This window comes from Cervus elaphus, chromosome X (genome assembly GCF_910594005.1).
Source record: "Cervus elaphus chromosome X, mCerEla1.1, whole genome shotgun sequence".
In the NCBI taxonomy this organism is placed as follows: domain Eukaryota; kingdom Metazoa; phylum Chordata; class Mammalia; order Artiodactyla; family Cervidae; genus Cervus; species Cervus elaphus.
The window spans coordinates 154,212,696-154,229,454 of record NC_057848.1 but is presented as its reverse complement, the minus strand read 5'-3'; the positions used below and the strand labels follow the sequence as shown (position 1 = coordinate 154,229,454).

General features: G+C 34.7%; 1 protein-coding gene across 9 annotated transcripts in view; it reads left to right on the top strand.

Annotated features, from left to right (window-relative positions):
• The window catches only part of CNKSR2 (connector enhancer of kinase suppressor of Ras 2), a 271,251-nt gene that overhangs the window by 201,697 nt on the left and 52,795 nt on the right, over positions 1-16,759 (top strand). For all 9 annotated transcript variants that reach the window (XM_043895762.1, XM_043895760.1, XM_043895759.1 and 6 more), the window contains 5 exons: positions 1,911-1,959; positions 2,372-2,544; positions 4,693-4,766; positions 5,065-5,136; positions 12,705-12,772. In XM_043895762.1, coding sequence (XP_043751697.1) covers positions 1,911-1,959; positions 2,372-2,544; positions 4,693-4,766; positions 5,065-5,136; positions 12,705-12,772 — 436 coding nt within the window. The remainder of the gene's footprint in view (positions 1-1,910; positions 1,960-2,371; positions 2,545-4,692; positions 4,767-5,064; positions 5,137-12,704; positions 12,773-16,759) is intronic.

Below are 16,759 nucleotides of genomic sequence, written 5' to 3'. Positions count from 1 at the left end.
GTAAATCTATGGCTGATTCATATCAATGTATGACAAAACCCACTGAAATGTTGTGAAGTAATTAGCCTCCAACTAATAAAAAAATTAAAAAAAAAAAAAATAATAATGAGCTGTTAAATTATAATGACTACTTACGAAACGAAGAAAACCTAATCAGTAATTTTACAGCCAAACAATTTAGGGAAAATAACTATATGTAAATTAACTATACTTAAGCATACTAGCCTGAGTTATTATTTGAGTTATTATTCTGAAGCAAAGTGCACTCAAGAAAATTAGCATAGCATGATGGGTTTTATCTTTTATGCTTTCTCTCTAAAATTGATTATGAATTTCTATAGCCATGGATCCTGCAACTGATTTATACACACACACATCCCACATACATATCGGTTGATTATTTCTGGGTTACACTGAATGTCAGCAAATTATCTGATCCTTATCTTTAGGACTAATATCCATCCATAATATTATATTCCTAAGAATTATGTAAACCATATACAAATTGTGAAAATGATTACAGTCTATGGGGTCACAAAAGAGTTGAACATGACTTAGCAATTAAACAACAAAGAATGTTATTTTATAAGCAAAGATATTAAATAAAGTATGTCACATAATATGAATTTACTGTATAAACCCAAAGCCAGCAGATTTTATGTAGACAAAATCCAATTGTTCCTTACAGATATACCTTTTTTTTACTAAAAAGAAGAATCTGTTACCTAAAATTCATTTTGAGGGATTATCTGTGAATTAAAATTAAGTATACTGTTCTCTCTATCCTAATTAGCTAGTCATATGAATTTAACCTTATTTAGACTAGTGAACAATCTAGTTTAGTAGACTGACTGGAACCAGTGATTTATAGTCATTAATTGAAAGCTAAGCCAGTTGTGGGTTTCTCTGTTAAGACATTATGCTCTTCTGGTCCTTAGCATGGAATAGACTGATAGGTGGATTTAATGGATGGTTGTTTAGCTAGGCAAGTATGATGCAGGAAGTATAGCTCCAGGGAATGGGTATAAAGATGTTCCGTGGAAACCAAGTGGAATAAGAGAAATAAAGGCACAAAAGAGTGGTAATGTCAATAAATTGGATACTTGAGTGGAGATTTTCTTTTAAAAAATTGCTGGGTTGGAAGGAGTGTACTATGTAGAATGGAGATAATAGAGGCAGTTGTTGGAGTGTACTTAAGAATAACAAACAGAGGGTCATGGGGGTGGATAGCTGGAGAATGGAGAAGTAAAGAACATTGGAGCTGAGGGACTGAGGAGCCAATGTGCTGACATCAGCTACATGAAGATTAGTTCTGTGTAATAGAGGCAGAAGTAGGTGTGAGAGGAAAATATTGATTCAAGTACTGAAATACTAGTTTGGCCAAAAAGTTTATTCAAGTTTTCTTTGAGCTGTTACAGAAAAACCCAGATGAACTTTTCGGCCAACACAATATTTAACACCTGGGAGTGTTGCCTAGGAGATCAGTAGCTAGTGGTGGCTTATGGAATAGAGTGAACTTCAAAGGAACAAGTGATAGTCATATTTGCTTGACTCCTTCATAAAATTTTGTGAAAATCAAGTGAGACATTGCCTGAGAAAGCACTCTAAACCCCTAGAAAAGGTACGCAGCAGTACTCTGCATGTTTAAGAGCCCTGAGTTTCACCACTGCTTTGTGTCCCTATTTCTCTGCCTACAGAATAAGGACAAAGATAACATTCTCTCCTGCTTCACAAGAGATTAGAAAGTTTAGTGGCATGATACATATGAATTTGTTTTGAGCCTTTGGAAAAAGAAAGTACTTTCGTTCACTGGGGTTCAGAGTCACTGTTCCATTCAGCTTTTCAGTGTTTTCTGCGACTGTTGGTACTTCAGTGGCACCCTTAACATTCTTCCCCATCTTTGATTTCAGACATTTCAGCAGTCTTCTCTGCAGCACAAATCAAAGAAGAAAAACAAAGGTAAGAAAAGTAAATGAAACAATTAGCTGCTTAGTCTACACTGGAACAATCACCAGCCCACTTCACCCATCCTCTCTTACCTGAGCCCAGTGTGGTGTGGAGGAGAACCACCCCCTAGCACAAGAGCTACAAAGATCAGCTTCTCCTTCAGGTCAATTATGGTACAAGGTACCCTTTTCAAGTGGTCTCAACAGGTTTTCAGACTGGGACCACGCATTTCGGATTAAATTTTATGTCCATGTGGATGAAAAGGTATTAAAATTTTCTAGTTTTTTTATTTTAATACAATGAGAAAATAAATATTTTTAAGGTTTAATATCCAGACTTATTTTTATGATCTATAGATTAATCTTCTACCTTTTATGATCTATAGATGAACTTAAAGAACACATTTACCCACTATTATTTTTAGGTCCTATAGCTGGCAAGAGCAAAAGACGAATTTCTTGCAAAGATCTTGGCCGTGGTGACTGTGAGGGCTGGCTTTGGAAAAAGAAAGATGCAAAGAGTTATTTTTCACAGAAATGGAAGAAATACTGGTTTGTCCTAAAGGATGCATCCCTCTATTGGTATATTAATGAGGAGGTAAGACAAGCACATTTTGTTTTCTCATTCATTTTATTTTTAACCAAAAGAATCACTGTTTTGAGATTTATGTTTTAAAATATAATCAACTTAAGGCTAATTCAGGAGACTTCTAGTAATTTTTCAGTCTGCCTTCTTAAAATGGTTGCATTGTGGGGTCCGAAAGATAGGTAATATATAGTAAAATTCTTTATATCTAGTTAAAAATATAAAGGTAATTCAAGCAATAGGTTACTTAAAAGGATTATATATATATAGAAATTTGATAAAGGTTTTTAAATGTCTTGCTTTTGTTCAGTGTTTTACATTTTTTTGTTTGCTTTTTTGAAAGGAAGTCTTTTATGTAAGTTAAGTTAATTAATATCTGCATTTGCTTCAGTTTTTCTTAAAGAATAAATGAACTAGTAGACTAGCTTTGAACATCTGCAAGTATTCATTTCATTTGACCCAATAGGGGAAGGAAGGGGAGAGTATATAACAAATGCAAATTGTTCTTATGATTTCCTGTTTCATTTGTGGTAGTTAGATTTATATTCAGAGTAATTATATAACCTGTCAAATATCACAACAAATATACAGTATACCTTAGTTTTTTAAACAAAAATTTCTTTTGTTAACTTGTTTTTTCATTAAAAATATATACATGGTTTTAAATAGTGTGCTGGCTACGTACGTTTTATGTGTCAATGAAATAGTATAAAAACAAAACTTCTTTATGTTTCTCTTTATTTTAGATCACTTGTAGTTTGTCTACTGACCACTCTTCTATTCTTCAGTATAATGGGGAGATCATAACTACCCCAAAAGTACTTTAAATTTTTCAAAATTTTAAATTTTAACATTAAAAACATCAAGGGTAGCATAAGAGAAATAAAGTTAAGAAAGAATTTTGAGACTATTGTATTTACCCCAAGATTGGAGGAAAATAAAAATGGTCAACTATTGAAAAATATTGGAAGTTACAATACTACTTTTGTATATAACACGCATTTTAGTCACTATCATTAGTATCAAATTTTACTAAGTTTTACATATAAACATACATACACACACTGAAAGAATTGAGAATCTCTATTCTTTTTCTTTGAGATAGCAGGTGGGAATGTGTAATGTCTCTTGAACTTGATATATAAGAAGCCATGAACTGGTATAGCACACTTCAATGTTTGGGAGTAAATGTCTGAGAATTGGCTTATGTACGTGAAAGGAACAACAACAATTAAAGGGTTTAGCCACAAATACTTGGTTGGTGATTTAGTCAGTAAGTCGTATCCGACTCTTGTGACCCCATAGACGGTAGCCTGCCAGGCTTCTCTGTCCATGGGATTCTCCAGGCAAGAATATTGGAGTGAGTTGCCATTTCCTTCTCCAGGGGATCTTCCTAACCCAGGAATCCAACATGGGTCTCCTGCATTGCAGGTAGATTCTTCACCGAATGAGCAATGAGGGAAGCTTAGACTAGTTGAAATAACTTATATCTAACATGAGATTTTAGATAATTCTCCTATCTTGTATTTCTATCCCACATTAGAGAGGGAGGGATTTTATGGATTTCATTCAATTTTCCAAGTGAAAAACAACATTTTATATGTGTGTGTGTGTGTGTGTGTATAGCATGTAAACCAAGATATTTGAAAATCAGTTTAACCTATCCACTTGTAAAATGTTGGGTACACAAAATATTTAATTTGGGTTTGATAAGAGATTCTTTTGGAGGCAGAAAAGGAACTGAATTAGTAGATATCCCTATATTTTACATCTGAACATTTAAAATGGGAGGAAATTGAATTGTAAATGTGGACTAAAGTTATTTTATATGTTATAAAAGTGTATATACCTTCTGGGAAAATTACTTAGAAAACAGGTTTTACTTTGAGAATTAAATTATTTTTTCTGTCTTTATTTTAATATAGAATTTTTAAACATTCTGTATATATATTTTAATATTTACTATTCTAAATGTTCAATATATACCTTCAGTTTAATGGACTATAACAGGTAAGAGTGAAATTCTAATCTCTCAAATGTCTAATTTAAGGGATTAAATGAACTGTTTCATTAGTATAGATATTTAAGACATAGTTATATAGTAGCGTCAGCTTTAAACCTTTGTATATAATACCCTAAACAAGAGTGTTGCCTCTTCAGGATGAAAAAGCAGAAGGATTCATCAGCCTGCCTGAATTTAAAATTGATAGAGCCAGTGAATGCCGCAAGAAATAGTAAGTTGACTTTATTTGGGCCAAGGGAGAGAAAGGAAGGTTTTTTTTGTTTTTTTGTTTTGTTTTTTTAATTTCTAGCTTTTAAATTATAGATTGCTTGGCTAATGCTTTCAAATTGAGGTAATAAGAAAGCAGTTTTGTGGGCAGAAAATTGAATTTTTAACTGATTTCTGTCATCATGGTAGAAGCATTATATATTTGTACTCAGGTTAGATTTGAGGCAATTTTATCCATAAAAATTATCTGGTTCTAACTTATTTCCCAGTCTGAAATGAATGTACTCTGTTTCCTTTTGCAGTGCATTCAAAGCCTGTCATCCTAAAATCAAAAGCTTTTATTTTGCTGCTGAGCATCTTGATGATATGAACAGGTAAAATGTTACTTATATTTCAAAATAGTTAGAAAGTCTGTTAGGCTTAGAATTCTCAGTTTTCCCCATTAATGCTTAGAGAAAAATATCACTGAAGTTTCTAGACCAGATTTAAAATAAAATGGACCCAGCCATAACTCCATACCTAATTTTAAAGAATGGCATTTTAAAAAGTCAAAATAAATTCATCGACTTTTTAGGCTTACCAAAAATGTTCCAAAATCCATATATAGGCCATATATATATATAAAGGCCAAAAAATACCCACTGCAGAAAAAATTTTAAGTCCATTTCAGGAATATGTCTCCAAATTTTTTCCCAAGTGAGGGAAATAAAGATCCCCACAAAAAAAGCTGACTTTTCCAAGTACAGAGTGTTTATGACAGAATATCCACCTCAATAATTCAAGCCTAAGCTTAGTTGGTATATCTTTCTGTCACCTTTCTTCTATTACTGGACAGGATTGTGCAGCCAAGTGATTAGATGGCACATGGTTATGTGATGCCTCTGAGAAAATCTGTGTATATATATATATATTTATCATCTACAACGTACAGCTTCTTGTTTCCATTTTGGCTCTTAGGAGTTTGATCCTTTCTTCCTTTATCTTTCCTTTCCCCTTTCCTTTTTCTAGATTTGTAGAAATTGAGTTTAAGATTCAAAATATTTCCTTTTATAGGTCTTCAGCAAGCAGTGCATGTTACATATATAATGTGCCAACACATTATACAGAGATACAAAATAGGGAGTTACAGAATAGCATAGGGAGATACAGAATAGCATAGTGGTTTAGAGTATGAACTTTGGAACTAGGCTGTCCAAATTCCAGCTATCCCACTTACTAGCTGTATGACCATGGATGTAGAACTTAACCTCTCTATATCAGATATTAAGCTCTTTTAAAAAGTGGCGATAATAACCATCTCCATCCGTAGAACTTTTATGAGGAGCAAATAAGCACACATGAAAGGCTTAGAATAGTGCCTGCTAAATTCTAAGTGCTATATAAGTGTTTCCTTTCAGTATATATTCCTTTTACTGGGTTGGCCAAAAAGTTCGTTGGGCTTTTCCATACAATGTGACCAAAAACCCCAATGAACTTTTTGGCCAACACAATATATACTTTGGGCTTTTACACCATGTACCTGTACTTGTATATCTCTAAGGAATTTGGCGTGCTGCGATTCATCGGGTCGCAAAGAGTCGGACGCAACTGAACTGAACTGAACTGAAGGAATTTGTGTTCAGATATTTTTAAGCATAAAACTACATCTTCATAAATGTGCTTGAATGCACTCAGTGAACACTTAATATACTGTCATAAATAATCTTGTTCTTTGACACTTTGGAATATAGGCACAATTTTTCCAAAGCAAGGATATGAATATAAGGAAAGGGCAAAGAAAAGTGTTGAGAAAACTTGATAAACCATTTTTGTTATTAATAGGAAAACTGAGCATTTCTTTTTTGAAGTTATTAACAATGTTGTGTTAGTTTCTGGTGTACAGTGAAGTGATTCAGTTTCACATATTGGGTTGGCCAAAAAGTTTATTCAGGGTTTTCCGTAACATCTTACAGAAAAATTCATGGTTTGCAGATATTTTCTCACATTCCTTACATTGTCTTTTTGTTTTGTTTATTATTTCCTTTGCTGTGCAAAAGCCTATAAGTTTGATTAGGTCCCATTTGTTTATTTTTGCTTTTATTTCTACTGCCTTGGGAGACTGACCTAAGAAAATACTGCTGTAGTTTATGTCAGATAATGTTTTACCTATGTTCTTTTCTAAGAGTTCTATGGTGTTAGGTCTTATGTATATCTTTAAGCCATTTTGAGTTTGAGTTTATTTTTGTGTATGGTGAGAGGTTATGTTCTTAACTTCATTGGTATGTATGAGTCTGTCTGGCTTTCCCAACATCACTTGCTTGAAGAGACTATCTGTTCTCCATTATGTATTCTTGCCTCCTTTGTTAAAGATTAATTAAGCATGAAAAGTGAAAGTGAAGTCGCTCAGTGTCCAACTCTTTGCGACCCCATGGACACCAGGCTCCTCCATCCATGGGATTTTCTAGGCAAGAGTACTGGAGTGGGTTGCCATAATTAAGCATAGATGTATGGATTTATTTCCGGACTCTATTCTGTCCATTGATCCATATGTCTGTTTTTGTGCTGATGGCATGCTGTTTTGATTACTGTTGCTTTTTAGTATTGTCTGAAGTTGGGGGGTGGGTTATGACTACAACTTTGTTCTTTTTTCTCAGGAATTCTTTGTCAATTCTGGATATTTTATAGTTCCACATAAATTTTAGGGTTATTGGCTCTATTTCTGTGAACTGAGCCTTGCATTTGATTTCCACAATCTTCTCTTGCTTTGCATGTTACCATTCTTGAAATTTCACATGAGGCAATCAGAATTTGCTGAGCTTGTTCTCAAAATGAAAATTATGTACTTGTTGGGGAGTGGTGCTACTCTATTTTGTGTTTAAACTATTTTATAATTCTGCTCTTGTAGTTACTATTTTCTCACAGTTGAGCTCAGTACCCTTAGGATAAACATGAAGGATTATAACATCATAACCAAACAGAAAATAAGTGGTATATATGAGCATGTCCTCTTCTATAAAATAAATCCACTAGAACACGGTTTAACTCCCATCTAAGAATTAACATAATCTAATCATTTGTGATACTTGCTAATCAGGGTCTTTTTAGGTTTAGAAAATAGCCTGCTCAAAAATGCATTTTTATCAACTGTAACACCATTCTTGGTCTCCATTCTCTACCCTGTGTTAGGAATAACTTTAGATGTATATGCTGTCACTACTCTTCCCTGATACTCTTTTGGATGTATCTGGTTCAGGATATCAGAAAAGAAACTAAGCCAAACCCATAAGTTTCACTTTGTTGCCTTTTCTAAGCAGTGAATCAAAGAAAAAATAAATAAATCTGATCAAATATGTCATCATCTCCATATCATACATTTTATATTAGCCTTTCCATGGTGTGCTACAACCTTCCAAATTGTTCTGAAATACTGAAACTTTTTTAAAAATTTAAGTATAATAAACTGTTATTGTTTTGCCTTGCTTTTTATTTCTTTAATAACCATATTCCTAGTGTCTTCCTTGTCTTCAACAAGCAAGGTTTTTAAATACTTGTCAGTAGGAAGGAGAGTGAGTGGCAATATTTACAGTGGGTTGGTAATAGGGAAAGACACCCTCCAACAACTTTATTTGATAACCTAATTGTTACATAACAGTAAGATAACCTGGTAGCAGCAGCAGCAGCAAGATAACCTGGGTATTGGTTCATTCTATATGTAGTCCTTTGAAGGCATGTACCTAATTCTCCAAGAAATGATAAATAATTATAATTATATTATAATAATTAAAAATAAATACCTTATCTGGTTATTTCATAATTTCTAAAGTATTATCATATGTATTTTTAAAATGTAGTGCTAGTTTTGACAGGACCTAGTAATTGGAATGAAAAGGCAATCCTTAGATTTAATTTTCTTCTATAAAATCTGCATATATGTATACACATTCATACACCTACTCATACATATACCCAAATATACATATACCCAAATATAAATGTTAGAATGTTAAAACCTCACCTTCTGTTTTTTGAGTAACTTTAAGTTGGAATGTGAGGTAATTTGCAAAAAGCACTTTTGAGCACCCTACCACCAATCCATCTGTTCCATCCTCAGAAATGAGCATTGAAACATTAAAAAAATCTTTTTTGCCAGTCTGTGTGAAATCTGTGGGAAGAAAATAAAACATCATGTTTCTCAAGTATTCTGAGACTTATTTACTGAATTTACTTGGCCTGTGTATTCCTTTTCATGTCAGCACATATGTCCTTGTAATTGTCAGGTCTCACCAGTTTCTGTTTAGTAGTTATTATTTGTACATTTCTTCCATAATTCTTACTCTTACTTACCTCTCAGTACGTTATTCTGTGTCAGTTGTTGGCAGCTTCATTGGAATGTTCACCATAGGCCCAATCCTCTTATTGTGTGTCTCCCTCACTGAAAATATAGGCATCATGAAAACAGATACTTTATTTCATTTATCTCTCTATCCTCCGGGCCTACGACAGTACCTGGTACACCTACATATTTCTTACCTCAATTAATGCATCAGTTCAGTTCAGTTCAGTCATATCTGCTATTCATAATAGCATATAAACACCAAATCGTAACTGCAACAAGTGTTTGGGTAAGCATTTTCTAACCAAGGTCTAAGGACGACTCAAGCAAGACAGCAGCAACAGCTGTGTAGCATTCAGCCTTTTGTGTTTGTATACCCTGGCCCAAGTTTATACACACACTTTCTAAAGAGTTTTTCTTGTGGGCAGAATTTGTCTTCCTAAAAGTAGTTTAATTTTTTCATTGTCTTGTGAAATTTAAGAATCCTGGACCTCATCAAAGGCAGAAATTAAGTCTTATTCATTTCTGGACCCCTAAAACATAGCTCATTGTTCAGCATATAACAGACATTTCATAAATGTTGAGCTGAAAAATTAAGAAGCCTCTTTTTAGTTCCTTTATTCATCTTATACAAGACCTCATTGCTCTTTAGCTAATAATAAAATTAAATTTCAATGATATATTCAGTTTCAGTTCAGTCACTCAGTCATGTCCGACTCTTTGTGACCCCATAAACCACAGCACACCAGGCCTCGCTATCCATCACCAACTCCCGGAGTCCACCCAAACCCATGTCCATTGAGTCGGTGATGCTATCCAACCATCTCATCCTCTGTCATCCCCTTATCCTCGTGCCCTCAATCTTTCCCATCATCAGGGTCTTTTCAAATGAGTCAGCTCTCCACATCAGGTGCCCAAAGTATTGGAGTTTCAGCTTCAACATCAGTCCCTCCAATGAACACCCAGGACTGATCTCCTTTAGGATGGACTGGTTGGATCTCCTTGCAGTCCAAGGGACTCTCAAGAGTCTCTCAAAAGCATCAATTATTCTGTGCTCAGCTTTCTTTATAGTCCAACTCTCACATCCATACATGACTACTGGAAAAACCATAGCCTTGACTAGATGGACCTTTGTTGGCAAAGTAATGTCTCTGCTTTTTAATATGCTGTCTAGGTTGGTCATAACTTCCCTTCCAAGGAGCAAGTGTCTTTTAATTTCATGGCTGCGATCACCATCCGCAGTGATTTTGGCACCCAGAAAAATAAAGTCAGCCAGTTTCCATTGTCTCCCCATCTATTTGCCTTGAAGTAATGGGACCAGATGCCATGATCTTAGTTTTCTGAATGTTGAGCTTTAAGCCAACTTTTTCACTCTCCTCTTTCACTTTCATCAAGAGGCTCTTTAGTTCTTCTTCACTTTCTGCCATAAGGGTGAGTGGTGTCATCTGCATATCTGAGGTTATTGATATTTCTCCCAGCAATCTTGATTCCAGCTTGTGCTTCCTCCAACCCAGCATTTCTCATGATGTACTCTGCATATAAGTTAAATAAGCTGGGTGACAATATACAGCCTTGACGTACTCCTTTTCCTATTTGGAACCAGTCTGTTGTTCCATGTCCAGTTCTGACTGTTGCTTCCTGACCTGCATATAGGTTTCTCAAGAGACAGGTCAGGTGGTCTGGTAGTCCCATCTCTTTCAGAATTTTCCACAGTTTATTGTGATCCACACAGTCAAAGGCTTTGGCATAGTCAATAAAGCAGAAATAGATGTTTTTCTGGAACTCTCTTGCTATTTCGATGATCCAGCGGATGTTGGCAATTTAGTCTCTGGTTCCTCTGCCTTTTCTAAAACCAGATTGAACATCTGGAAGTTCACGTTTCACATATTGTTGAAGTCTGGCTTGGAGAATTTTGAGCATTACTTTACTAGCATGTGAGATGAGTGCAATTGTGTGGTAATTTGAGCATTCTTTGGCATTACCTTTCTTTGGGATTGGAATGAAAACTGTCCTGTGCCCACTGCTGAGTTTTCCAAATTTGCTGACATATTGAGTGCAGCACTTTCACAGCATCATCTTTTAGAATATGATATATTAAGAAGTAGTAAATAGGAGGTACTGAATTAAAATTCAGCAATAATTGTTCCTCTGGTGGTATCAACATCATTTCCACCAAAAAAGCACCAACTCAGTCTTTCCTAAGAGTGCTAAGACTTGCCTTGCCAAATTCGACTCCTTTCTTACTAAAGTCACCTTATACACTAGATTTTCATTTTGACCTTTTACTAATGATTAGAGTAATTTTTAAAAGGTTATTTGTCATGAGGTTAGCTTCTTACAGTTTATAATTTTCTGCATTATATGTGTATATACCATGCTACTGAATTCATTTGATTACATTTTTTTTTCATTTCTGCTCCCTTTTTTACTTCCCAGACATACTTGAGGGGATCATTATTACACTGTAGGTTTTGTCAAAGTTGGGCTTTAAGTGACTTGTACCTAAAATGAAACCTTAAATTTCCATGGGTGTGATTTTGTCCATTAGAGAAACAACTTTCCTCCCTCTCTCTTTAAGATATTCTCAGTATCTGATGCACAGTCAACACCACTTGGCATAATGATGAAGTATATGAGTCACTTCAGAGACATTCATCTTCTAGTTGACAGGGGAAATAATCTCTTAGGAGAAAATGTTCTCAAAAACAATTTTTTTTTTCATAAAAATATGTTAAGATTAGATTATTCCCAGTTTAATATTAACTCTATTAGCTAGTTTGGAAGGTTGATTCTCCCTTACTTTCTTATTTGGGAAAATATATGAATCATAATTCAGGATTGACCAGTGAAAAACTGCCAAGTTAGTTTAAAGACTTTGTGATTTGATAATCTGATGCAGTGTAAACAGTTACCAGAGTAATGAACACAGGTCAAGACCTTATGGAACAAAAGATGGAGACTGAAGCAGTGCTTTGCTTCAGGTAGTCCCCTACATTGGCAATAGCAATTCTCCTGAAAAAGAAGAGAACTAAGATTTAATTTTAAATTACTATTGTTCGTGGAAATAAATTTTCAGGATCCAAAACGTTGGTTAAAATTGTATATGTACTTTTTGCTTTTGGAAAAACCTAATACCGTTGTATTTAGAGACAAATTTCTATAGTACTACTCAGATGTTTCCCCTTGGATCATTAAATATAATAGATATTCATCAAAACTAATATTTGATAGTAAAACTTATTTGACAAGCAAAGTCTATAGCTTTTTCCCTTCTCAAGACAAATTATATCTGATATTATTTAAATATCTCTAAAGGAGCATTTTTTTCTGAGGAAACAGAACAGCAACAGAATTAATAGGACTTTGGTTATCTCAGACCTCTTTATGTTGCAGATATATACAGGCTTGCCCAAGACTTTTCTAGTGAAATAGCATCTTTACTGTGGGAACAGTTTTTACTACAGCAAATTTTAGCTTATTGAAGACTCCATGTGTTAAGAGTAGCAAAAAACAGCACATCTTTTATCTGAGGTTATTCCATATACTCATATGCATTTGAAGATAAATATTTCCAAAAAGGTAAATTATAAAGAAATTCAGTTGCAATGTTACTGATATTTGTTTTTTCAGGTGGCTTAACAGAATTAACATGCTGACTGCAGGATATGCTGAAAGAGAGAGGATTAAGCAAGAACAAGGTAAAGAAATACTTTTTTTTTACTATTGTTATGTTTTTTTCCCTTGCTGTTTTCCTCTATAGTGTTTCATTGCTATCACTTGAGAGAAAATGCAAATGTCAGTCTGTGTTGTTGCTTTTTTTCCTCTTTTGTGCACTTCAAAGGAATCCAAACTATAGCATCTTATGGGTAGGATTTAGCAAATCAAACAGGAAATAAACTCAGATTTTTAGAGCAGCAATATGGAGTTTGTTCCTGTTTGTTGCCATCTCCTTTAGTCTATTTCTTATGGAGAAAAAAAAAATCTTAAAAATTAAAAAGCCTAGAATTGGTCCTCTATCGACCCAAGTCTAGGTCCTTAGTGGTTTTTTCTACTTAGTGGTTTCACAGACATTTAAGTGCTTTTTTATGCAGAGAACTCAGATGAATGATTCATTCTTTCATCAAGTATCTCATTTGGTTGTGTTCTTCAGTTCTGTTAGTGTGTTAGCTCTGTGATCATATGGAACTTGCCTTAGTATTGACCTCATATTTATGAAACACAATATCCTGATGCAGAATTGAAATCTCAACAAAAGTTGTGGTTACCATTCTAAAAGTGGCTTCACTTTTCCCAAAGAATGTTTGCTGTACATCCCTTGGAAGCATAACTAGTTTTCTGAGAACTTTTGAGACATCCTAAAGTTAGACGAATTCTACAGAATGATACACAAACATACTTATAGTTGTGCCTCCAGTACGCATAGTCTGTGTGTTGATGTGAAGATTCTGAAAACTTTGTTTCCTCACAGAGAAAAATTTTTAAAGCATCTAAAAACTAAAGGTTAGAGATATCTAAAAAAGATAACCAGATCCCAAAACCAATCTGTCAGCAAAGGTTTAGGTCAGGGGTCAGGAAACTTTCTGAGTAAAGAGCCAAACAGTAAATATCTTAGGCTTTGAAGGCCTTAAGGTTTCTTTGAAGCTGTTCAACTCTGCTACAAAGACATGAAAAGAAGTGGTTATACTTCCACAAAGCTTTATTTATGGACAATGAGATTGAATTTCATAATATTTTTCACATTTTGAAACTTCTTTTTATTTTTTTTAATCCAATTAAAATGTAAAAGCCATTCTTGATCCACAGGCTGTATAAAAACAGGCCAAGTGCCTTATTTGGCCTGCAGACTATAGTTGACCAACCCCTGGTTTAGAGCCATAGGATAAGAGAATGGAGGTGAAGAGTGAGGAGATAGGGCAGGAAGATGTCCAAGAAATAGCAAAACATGATTACTGTCAATGGGAATTTATCATCTTGTAGAGAATTTCAAAAATATACACTTGAAATTGCCTAAGAAAAATTAAAGAGTGACATAAAGTAAATGAGTACTAATTTTTGCACAACATGCAACTGATTTTTAAAATTGCTTAAGTGGATGCAAAATTTTTTTAAAAATCCTGAAGAGGGGACAGGATTAACGAGGATATACTTGGAGAAAGTAATCAGTGAGCCTGATGTAAAATGTTAGCGCCAAAGAGAAGGCTTTGTTAGTATTGAAATGTTTCTGGCATCACCGACTCAGTAGACATGAGTTTGAGCAAACTCTGGGAGACAGTGAAGAACAGGGAAGCCTGACATGCTACAGTCCATGGGGTCGCAAAGAGTCAGACACAATTGAGTGACTGAACAACAACAAAGTGTTTCTAAGTGAGGCCTTCATCTAGCACTCTAATTGTATTATGGTGAAATAGGCACTCATCCTGCCTGAAATTACGTTGAATTGTAGTAGAAAAGATACTCTTAGTAAAATACAGAAAGTGAGACATGGAAAAGTACAAACCAAATTCCATGGGAATGAGGCTGGAGAGATTTCTTCCAGGAAGGAAGTGGAAAAGACATTATGTGGACTCGTAATCTGAACTGGTTCTCACAGGATGAGAAGTAATAAAATAAAACATTTCTGAGAGTGGAAGTAGTATGGGTACTTCCACAAATAACATGGAAGCCATCTCCATCAAATCACTGTGCACAGGCTATGAAGTGTCAAGCCAAGACTATGAAGTGTCAGGTCAGTAATTAAGTCACATTTCTTCATTGTTAAACTTTTATTCCCCACTTAGTTCTTCTACTTAATTTATGGGCCTACAGTTATAGTAAGAGAACTAAATACACACACACACACACATACATGTAGATTTGTTTCTCCGTTTTTTAAGATGCAGGAATTAGAAGTGTGAGCAATGTGCTGATAGGAAAATGAATCTTGAAAAAGTCAATTTGCATGAATAAGGAAACTTGGATTTTCAGGCTTAACTTCTGTATTTTGTCACTCGACATTGCTTTGAAGCTGAGCATGGCCTTGATTTTAGTGGATTTCCTTTGTTCTTGGTATTATATAATCAAAATTCATTATGGATAAAAGAACTGGTAAGTCACATTGCACATGCAGGTTCCAAAAAATACTAATACCATGGATTCATGCTGCCATAGTCTGTCATGTGAGTATTTATTTTAGTGCCTACTAGAATATGGTAGATAATCATATGTAGAAGCTAAAAGTTACATTTCAATTCTCTACAACCAGAATCTCTGAGATAATTTAGATTTCCCCCTAGAGTATACATTCATCAGATGCTCTAACATGGATCAGAAGCATATTAGACTTCCTACCTTATATGGGATTAGGTCTCACAGTATCCTATACAGTCAACTGCTGCATGCACGTGTCTATGCCACACTTCTATAGAATTGTTTGACATCTGAGTACCATTCTCAGCACTGAAGTTAAACCTGAAACAAAATAAAGCTCTTTGAGAATTGGGAATATTTCAGAAAGATGCAAAGGAATAACTGCCAAATAGTGTTTCTATTTAAATACTCAGTAGCTTAGAAGTGATTCTCTCATTGACTTAAATAAAAGTTTAGTGAATTGCTGTCTTTAACTACAGCAGTATAAAGGATATGAGGATCTTTTTCATTATGCATTATTTCACGTAGAGAAAACAGGGTTACATTGAATCTTGCCAAGATCATAATTTGGCTAATTGTCTGCTAATCCTTTTTCTGTATTTTTCCAGCTCAGATCAAACATTCATGACACATTATTTTTAATCACATGTAAGGTCTTTGTAAAGCTTTAATTACATAAAAATGAATAAAATTCATTGTGTTTCTTTGATAGTTCTAGATGAAAAAGTCAAGTTTTTTCAGATTATCCTTTGTATCAACATGAGAAGTGGAAATTTTCCTCTTCTATTGATGGCACTGTTTATTCATGATTAGTTGCTTGTTAAATTGAATATCACTGCAAGAGACATTAAAAAGTATCCATTCATTCCGTGCTAAATAGAGAGCTAAGAAAAATAAATTAATTTGCTCTTAGAATGAAAATCAGACTGGTTTCAGCCTCTGGGTAGCAGTGTGCTGGTAATTTTCCACACAAACCGAAAAAGGCCTGAATTTTCTGTATGCTCTTCCCTGGCATTATTCTCTCAGAGACACATGGCTTAGTGTATAAAATGAAGTTAATTTACAGAGTGGTATTTCAACCTCTTCTTAGACAACCCGTGAAAAATTTGGTTTGATGGTGCTTCTTTTTTAGTAAACCAAGAATTACATCAAATTTCGAACTAGAATTTTTCCTCATTTATCAAGGAAGGAGGGGTTAGGTCGGGGAGTAGAGAGAGAATCTCCTAAATCTGTCACTTGTAGTGTTAGTCATAGAGATCTTGAGAAAACAGTTATCCTCTCCTTCTCAGTGTGCTGATTGGACCATTTCAGGTGCTAACTCCTTGAGACCCAAAGTCTCAGTGCAAAGGGGAAGGGAAAACCTAGCACAGTCATAGTTTCTGGAAATAGTGGGAAGGATAAGAGCAGGGTGATCTTGGCAGGCCTACTGCTTGGGAGAAGGAGGAGGGATGCTTAGTACCTCTCCCTCCAGCAATAATTTCCCAGTAGTATTCAAGCTCCCATAAAACTACCCAACCGAGGCCCCAGAGCTCCCGAATTCACTTTTCATTGCTGGAACT